General features: G+C 40.7%; 2 protein-coding genes across 2 annotated transcripts; one reads left to right on the top strand and one right to left on the bottom strand.

Moving 5' to 3' along the window:
• Nucleotides 1-6,502: 6,502 nt before the first annotated feature.
• LOC106383002 lies at nt 6,503-7,849 on the top strand. The gene has a single exon (XM_013823108.3). It carries the CDS (start codon nt 6,599-6,601, stop codon nt 7,658-7,660), a length of 1,062 nt encoding a protein of 353 aa, XP_013678562.2. The 5' UTR covers nt 6,503-6,598; the 3' UTR covers nt 7,661-7,849.
• A 556-nt stretch (nt 7,850-8,405) lies between these two features.
• On the bottom strand, nt 8,406-9,071 carry LOC106397605 (probable histone H2A.2). Its single transcript, XM_013838221.3, has 2 exons — nt 8,804-9,071; nt 8,406-8,725 (listed from the first exon to the last, which is right to left on the bottom strand). The coding sequence occupies exons 1-2, from the start codon at nt 8,990-8,992 to the stop codon at nt 8,510-8,512; spliced, it is 405 nt and encodes a 134-aa protein (XP_013693675.1). The 5' UTR covers nt 8,993-9,071; the 3' UTR covers nt 8,406-8,509.

Below are 9,071 nucleotides of genomic sequence, written 5' to 3' on the forward strand. Positions count from 1 at the left end.
AGTAACCGTTTTCTTAAGCGAGTTTGTGAAACATTCTAAGTCTATAAAAATGGTTTCTGCGAACGCTTTTAAGCGAGTTTGCAAAACGTTTTTTCCAGACTTATATCGATATGATTTGGTTCAAATACCAAAAATGAACATCAATTTTAGACTATTATTTTCTTTAAAATAATATGTTATTTGTTGAATGGAGTACTAATCCGTTTTTCATGTTTTCTCTACAGAAAAATGACAAACGATAACAACACCCCCATTGACACTACGGATGTCATTCAGACTCCACTCAACGCTGCAGCAACTGATGCAACTGGCGTGACAACCGCTGCAGCAACAACGAGCACTAGCCTCCCTGCGGGAAATGCTGCTGATGAAACCACTCGCCGTAGCCTATTCAGTGCTGGTCTTTATCAGACGGGTTCAGATCAGCAACTGCAAGTGGTCCGGTGGCAGTTCAAACTCCTCCGGCTGTACCTAGCTTGTTCACTCAAGGGCTGATGCCAGACAAGTTTGATGGCAAAGGCTTCAAAATGTGGCAGAAGAAGATGATGTTCTTCCTGACAACGATGAAACTGGACAAGTTCATCCAGGAGGACAAGCCCCTGATTCCGTACGGGATTGATGATGTCCACAGTCTTGCAACTGTTGACATATGGGTGCATTCCGACTTCATCTGTAAAGGTTACATTTTGGGTCGTCTCATTGACCCATTGTACCGTGTCTACTGTGAGATCCCCACGGCGAAAGAGCTATGGAGATCACTGGACAAGAAGTACAGAGGTGAGGACGCTGGCTGCCAGAAGTATGTGGTCTCAAAGTTCCACGACTTCAAAATGGTGGATTCAAAACCCATCATGGATCAGGTGGAAGCGCTTCAGCTCATTTGCCATGAAATCGCTGCTGAAGGAATGTCCATCTGCGAGACATTCACAACTCTCAGCTTCATTGAAAAGCTTCCTCCAAGCTATGCGGATTTCAAGAACTACTTGAAGCACAAGAAGAAGAAGATGGGGCTCGAGGAGCTCATCATGAGGCTTCAGATGGAATCCAGAAACCGAATTGCTGACAAGGTCACTGCTAAGGAGCACAGTGTCAACATGGCTGAGCACAAAGGCAAAGGAAAGGCACACGCCCATTCTCCTGCCAAGCCTTCCAAAACTGCTGCAGCCCTGAAGGCTTCTGGAAAAAACTTCAAGAACAAAGGCATTGAAATCAATGCGAATGCGAATGTGGAGAAGTTCAGGGGGAAATGTCACTACTGCCACAAAGTGGGGCACAAGACTGTTGAGTGTCGCAAAAAGATCAAGGATGAGAAGGCTCAGGCAAATCTCACAGAGGAGGATCTCGTTGCTGTGGTGACTGAAGCCAACATGGTTGAAAGCAACAACCCCAAGGAATGGTGGTATGACACTGGTGCAACCACCCACATTTGCACCGATAGGGCGATGTTCAGCACCTATCAGAAAAGCATGACTGAGGAGAAGCTCAAGATGGGAAACACTGCAGTCTCCAAGATTGAAGGACGCGGCAATGTGATTTTGAAGATGACATCTGGACATGAGGTCACTCTGACGAATGTGAAGCATGTGCCTGACATGAGGAAGAACCTGGTCTCGGGAACCTTGCTCAGCAAGAATGGATTCGCCACAAATTTTGAGGCGGACAAGCTCGTGATTAGGAAAAATGGGATGTATTTGGGAAGAGGGTATGTTAAGGGTGGACTTGTCAAGTTGAATGTAATGACAGTCCCTCCGAAAGTTGTAGCTTCAAAAGTTTCAATGAATAAGAAAGAGCCAGTTGCTTATTTGGTTGAGTCTTTTAATATATGGCATGAAAGATTAGGCCATGTAAACTACAAATCTATACAAAGATTAATGAATTTAAATCTAATTCCTAAATGCAAAACAAGTAAACAAAAATGTGAAGTATGCGTACAGGCTAAGCTCACGAAAACGCCATCACCTCGTGTTGAAAGAACTAATAAACCTCTAGATTTAATTCACACAGATTTATGTGATTTAAAATACTTACAAACTAGAGGTGGTAAAAAGTACTTTGTGACCTTCATAGATGACTGCACAAAATATTGTTATGTATATTTATTACATAGCAAAGACGAAACCTTAGAAAAATTTAAAGAATTTAAACTCGAGGTCGAAAATCAGCTTAAAACAACTATTAAAGTAGTTAGAAGCGACAGAGGAGGCGAGTATGATGGTCCATTCAATGCATTCTGTAAAGAACATGGAATAATCCATCAAACTACAGCTCCTTACTCACCAGAATCTAATGGAGTTGCTGAACGCAAAAATCGAACTCTAAAAGAGATGATGAATGCAATGTTGCAGGAATCTGGGTTACCCCAGAACATGTGGGGGGAAGCATTGCTTACCACTAATTATATCCTCAACAAAATTCCACACAAAGTAACTGGCAAAACTCCATATGAATTATGGAAAGGTAATTTACCTTCGTATAAATACCTCAAAGTGTGGGGGTGCCTAGCAAAAGTTGCAGTACCGCCACCAAAGAAGGTCACTATTGGACCTAAAACAGTGGATTGCATCTTCATCGGATATGCACATAACAGTAATGCTTATCGATTTCTGGTACATAAATCTGAAATATCAGACATTCATGAAAATACAGTCATGGAATCAAGAAATGCATCTTTCTTCGAAAATATTTTTCCATATAAGGAAAAACAAGGTTCAAAACGAACTCGAGAAGAAAGAGACAATGACAAAAACTCAGAAACTGAGACAAACGTCGAGATTTCTATAAATGATATTTCAGAAAATGAAGAAAAAGATGAACCTCGAAGGAGCAAAAGAGCTCGAAAAGAAAAATCTTTTGGAGAAGATTTCCTAATGGCATTTTTAGTAGAAAATGTTCCAAAAACTTTGGCAGAAGCCATGGCTTCACCAGAAGCTCCATTCTGGAACGAAGCGGTCAGGAGTGAATTTGATTCGATCATGCAAAATTATACTTATTACATAACGGATTTACCACCTGGCTGCAAAGCATTAGGGAATAAATGGATAATGACACGAAAACCTGGTGGAAAATACAAGTCTAGGCTTGTAGTTCAAGGATTCCGACAAAAGGAAGGCCTTGACTATTTTGATACATATTCTCCAGTGACGAGAATAACATCAATAAGACTGATGATAGCAATCGCAGCCTTAAGAGACCTAGAAATCCATCAAATGGATGTAAAAACTGCTTTTCTAAATGGTGATTTAGAAGAGGAAATTTACATGAAACAACCTGAAGGTTTTGTCATTCCCGGACAGGAAGACAAAGTATGTCGACTTGTAAAGTCACTTTATGGGCTTAAACAAGCTCCTAAACAATGGCACGAAAAATTTGACAATACAATGATGTCAAATGGTTTCAAAATAAATGAATGTGACAAATGCATATACTACAAAACTACCAAAAATGCGTATGTTTTGCTATGTCTATATGTAGATGATATGCTCATTATTGGAAGCAATAAAGACATTATCAATCAAACAAAGAACATGCTCAAAGGGACATTTGAGATGAAAGACTTGGGATTAGTAGATGTAATTCTCGGGGTTAAAGTCACAAGAAATTCAAACGGAGTTATCTTAACCCAATCTCATTATGCTGAAACAATATTAGAGAGATTTGAAAAGTACTCTAAGAGTACGGCAAAAACTCCGTTAGATCCCCAAATGCACTTGACAAAGAATTCAGGTGAAGCGGTTTCACAAAACGAGTATGCACGTGTGATTGGAAGTCTCATGTACTTGACCAATTGTACTAGACCAGATCTAGCGCATGCAGTAAACGTACTTAGTCGATATACAAGTAATCCAGGTCATACACACTGGAAAGCTATAACGAGGGTACTCAATTACTTGCGCTACACCAAAGATTTTGGGCTTCACTATGGTAAAGAACCAGCAGTTTTAGAAGGATACAGTGATGCTAACTGGATATCAGATTCCAAAAACTCAAAATCCACGAGCGGATATGTCTTTACACTAGGAGGAGCAGCAATATCATGGAAATCTACCAAACAAACAGTGTTAGCCAGATCTACCATGGAATCTGAGTTCATAGCCTTAGACAAAGCAGCAGAAGAAGCTGAATGGCTTAGAAATTTTTTGGAAGATATTCCTATGTGGGAGAAACCTGTGCCAGCCATACGCATACATTGTGATAGTCAATCAGCAATAGCTCGGGCTCAGAATAATCTCTACAATGGTAAATCTCGTCACATCAGAAGACGACATAAAACCATTAGACAACTTATCTCAACTGGTGTAATCACAGTAGACTACATCAAATCGGCTGACAACCTAGCGGATCCATTTACTAAAGGTTTGCCACGAGATGTTGTTGCTAAATCATCAAAAGGAATGGGTTTAAAGCCTATAACGAATGAGGATGCGTGATTGCAACCCTACCTATCATGACTGGAGATCCCAAGACGTAGGTTCAAAGGGAAAACAAAATCAAGCAGAATCTAACCAAAGCACTTGAGACAAAGTAGTCTCTTCCCAGCTCCTAAGATGAGAAAAGTGCTAACAAATGTGTAAAGGATAAGCATAAGCTTTTAATGATTCCATAGCTTCTAAGCAGAGTATTACTCAATACTTTTCATGGTCAATCACCTAATGAGTGTGAAATGGGGCCGTTTCTAGGAGAATGAATGCAAGGCTATATTCTCTAAGTTCACTCATGAAAACCAGGAAAGTTCAGGGCCACAATGAACACAATAGAGAACTAAGTTCTACGAGAAAATGAAGCTGCATTATGCATGTTGTCTCGGTCTACATAAAACACCGGTTGGTTCAAGACATCATGTTCACCTTCTGGTAAAGTAAACCCGACAGATATTAACTATGAGTGGTTCAAGGCTTAAAAATGTCACCAACTCAAACACAGTGAATTTTTCGCAAACACTCTCGATAAGTTTGTCTAGTCTAGTAAAGATTAGAGTAAGTATAGTTTTTAGAGTCTATCGAGTCTGCATTTAGTCTGCATATGTTTTAGAAGAGTCATTTCTATTCATGTGGGGGATTGTTGGGCCTAATTATTAGCCTAATGGCTCAAATAATATATGGAAAAATGTGAAAACGAAATGGGCCTATGGGTTCTTATAAAAAGTCTTGTTGGCTTTAATGAAATGAAGTTAACAACATCCCACATTTGTTGGGAGAGTTGATTTTGAGGAGTATATATATGTCTTCATGACATGAGAGGTTAAACAGCTCAGAGGAAGAGAGAGCTCCCCACGCGCGCGCCGCCGCCGCCGTCCGGCCGGCTCGGCTCGGCGTGGGCGTGGGCGTGGGCTTGGGCTTGGGGTTGGGCTTGGGCTTGGTCTTGGTCTTGGTCTTGGTCTTGGTCTTGGTCTTGGGTCTTGGTGGAGGGCCTCCGGCCCGATAAAAATATTCTTTTTGGACCAAGTCAAACTCAACGTTTTGCCATTTAATTCCCGAAAAACGACATGCGGAGGAAGTTTTGTAACGCCTCGCCTCCGAGATCCTCGCGAGATTTCCGCCAACGTGCGCACGTGCGGCATTAGTTACGGAAAATGGCTCGTCTTCTCTTCTTTAAAAACTCGTCTCCTCCTTCATTTTTCTAAAAGTTTTTATGCAACAAAAAATCACCAGATCCCTCAACGTAAGTCTAGAGTGTTTCGTAGAGTTTATAGTTCGATAGGGCGATCACGAGTGAGGCGTGATTCGTCTGCCATGGTTGTATCCTGGGACTCTATATTCGTACAGTGTCGTCTCACTAACGGAGCGAATATTTTGAGTTAAGGAAAGAGATCATATCTCGACTTCATGTCTCTCTGCGAATACGATTTCTTATCGTTCTTGTATTCGTCTTTTACATTCGTTTATTTCCTTAACATCGCTTTTATTCTATCGTTTATGTCAGTCCGGTTTTCCGGCTTCTACAAAAAGAAATGTCGCCCAATAGAAAAGTTAATTGATTATGCAAACTTTACCGTTTCTATTCATATTCGTATTACAAACTAGCTAACCTTTAAGAATTTTTTTACCCGTACGTGATATTTTTACTTATGCAAGTTTGTATAACCATACCTATATACCCATTACCTACGCAAATTGTTATATGAAATCATACATAGTTTACAAGTACGTGGCAGTTTAAACGCGTTTATATATATATATATTAATATGTTAAATACTGTTAGTTAATTATTAAAAAATGGATTGTAAATAATTGGACCAAACATTTATCAATTGGACATGGTTGTGTTTTAATAGAATATATATAGATACATTTACTTCCAGAATCTTATATATATTTTAAATTTAAAATTAATTTATTTTAATGTATTTTTATACCTTACAATGTAAATGTTTTAGATATAATTTTAAAAAATATTAATTTATGATATTATTTGAAACCATATATTTACATAAATTATTTAAAGTTGATTATTTATTTAATTATGTATATTATATACTGACCTGATTTAGAATCATAATTATTAGTATATCTTTTTATTATAGTTTTTATCAATTAATATCAACATTAATTTACTGAATATGTTTTTTTTTAAATCCACACGTGTGGGATAACTTCGTACATGCGAAATTCTTATTTGAATGACCTTATCCTCTTCCTTCTTGTTCGTCCTCTCTCGTCAGCCATGGCTTCTTCCACCCCCTTCAAGTTCCATTCACAGACCTTCAAAACTCCAAACCCATCACCTCCCAGAATCTCACATCTTCATTTCCCTAATTCAGTCTCGCACCACTCACGACGGCTCAACAAAGAATCCACCACTAGAACTCGTTTCTTGGCTCCTCTCTGCTCCTCTCTCCCTTCTCCTTCTTCTCCTCCCGCCTCCAAAGAAGAGGCCATCCTCCAAGCCAAGACTTGCCTCTCGTCTTGTCTCCTCAAACCCCTCAACAACCCGAAGCTCGCTTCCCCAAAGCTCAAGAAACTCAAACAGCCACGGTTCCGTCTCGAGATCCCGATCCTCGACGACGACTCGCCTTCCTCTCTCTCCCAGCTCGCGTTTTCCATCTTCAGCGACATGCCCATCTCGAGAAGAGGCTCCAACGCCGTCGTCAGGCTCCTCTTCCTCTGGCCAGACCCTTCTTTCGTCGAACCAGCAGTCAAAGCTTTCCGCTCCGACAACACCAACCACATCGCCATGTCTCCCGTTTCAGAACCACTCAACAAAGCTTTAAAAACTGCTGACGTGGCGGTTTTCATGGCGCCCGAGAGATCGCAGCTGGAAGACGTGAGGGTATCCACGGAAGGTTTCGCCACGAAGCCTGTGGTGATGATCAATCCGAGGTGGTTGTTCGAGGAGGAGAAGAGCTTTGGAGACGACTTCGTCGGTTCGTTTGATGTGGTTTACGCGTTTACGGGTTTGGAAGTGAGGGGGATACTGAGCAAGAGGAAAGGAGTGATCTTTAAGTGTGTGAGAGACGGTGTTGTGAGTGGAGAGAGATGGAACGTTCTCGTTGAAGAGGAAGAAGGGGATGGGGCTTTGAAAGTGGTCTCTCAGTTCAAAGCGAGGCCGTCGATGGAGGAAGTTGAGCTTGTTTTGTATAACTTGATGGCTATGAACTCACCTATCACCAAATCAGCTAAGTTCTTTAAGGATTTGGTTTCTAATATCACTGGGAAGAAATAGTTGATTAGTGAGAATTGTGTAATGTGTTCTTGTTCACTTTCCCTTGAACTAAGAGAGATCCCAATACAGAGTATGTGTTTTTGATAAAGAAAATGCAACTCATTGAACCTTATTAACCATTCAAGAACAGGCCTTGAGAGAGTGTATATTAAATGCTATCTGATGTTGCTCAATCATATATTTTCCACATAGGGCTTGTTTCTTCTCAACTTAGATAAATGAACAATCTAAGATGTCACTGTATAGTTGTTATTTAGCCTATCATGCCTTGGTTCTCAACGATCTTGAGCCAGAGCAGGACTCAGATTTGGGCTTACACATTACCAGATTATATCCCTTTTATGGTGCATTCAAAGAAACTTGTTACAAGTTAACGATCAATCAATCAATCTTTAAGACCAGTCAGAGAGAGAGTTTATGTTGATTACCTAGGAAGGTCAGGCAATCATTGTTTTGAACAGATCATATCAGCATAGAAGAAAAGAAGTTGTTGAAAACTGAATATAAATAAAAAAAGCAATACAGTTGAGACTTGATAAAAGTAAACAAACTACAACCGTTGTGGGAAACCAAGATTAAGTTGTGGTCACTTAATCTGAATTTCACAAAGTTAGAATCTTTGATCAAGTAAACAAGAGTCCAGATTCCAGAATCAGAACGCTCTCAAATCTGGGTTAATTGGTTTGAGAATCAAAATTCGCATGTGGGTTCGTTTAAATCTCGAGTCAAAACATAACACCTCATGTACTAAGATCACATGATTTCATTCAAAACGAAAAGGACTCTACACAACAGAAGAGATAAATCTAAACGCTACACATTGAACCATGCATCCTCACAGAGCTTGATCTACTCATCGTCGTCACCGGAAGGTTTGGAAGCACCACCAGCCTTCTTGGGAAGAAGAAGATTGTGAATGTTGGGCATCACACCTCCGTTAGCAATCGTCACATCCCCAAGCAACTTGCTCAGCTCCTCATCATTCCTCACCGCCAATTGAATGTGACGCGGCACGATTCTTGTCTTCTTGTTGTCCCTCGCTGCGTTTCCAGCCAGTTCAAGAACCTACACAGACCCCCCAAAATTCAACAAAACCCAAACCGGTTTAAACCACGGTTTCCCTACACAGATCTAATTAATTACCTCTGCGGCGAGGTATTCGAGAACGGCGGCTAAGTAAACCGGAGCTCCGGCACCAACACGCTCGGCGTATTTGCCGTTCTTGAGAAATCTTGCGATACGACCAACGGGGAACTGGAGACCGGCTTTGCTGCTCCTCGACGTCGCCTTCTTGGCGACTCCAGATCCGATAGTTTTTCCACGGCCGGCCATTTCTAGAGAGACGAAGTAATGAAAATTTTAAATGCCAAAAGAGGGAAGCGTACGAAATTATACAGTGGACGCAAATACT

This window comes from Brassica napus, chromosome C1 (assembly GCF_020379485.1).
Source record: "Brassica napus cultivar Da-Ae chromosome C1, Da-Ae, whole genome shotgun sequence".
Classification (NCBI taxonomy): domain Eukaryota; kingdom Viridiplantae; phylum Streptophyta; class Magnoliopsida; order Brassicales; family Brassicaceae; genus Brassica; species Brassica napus.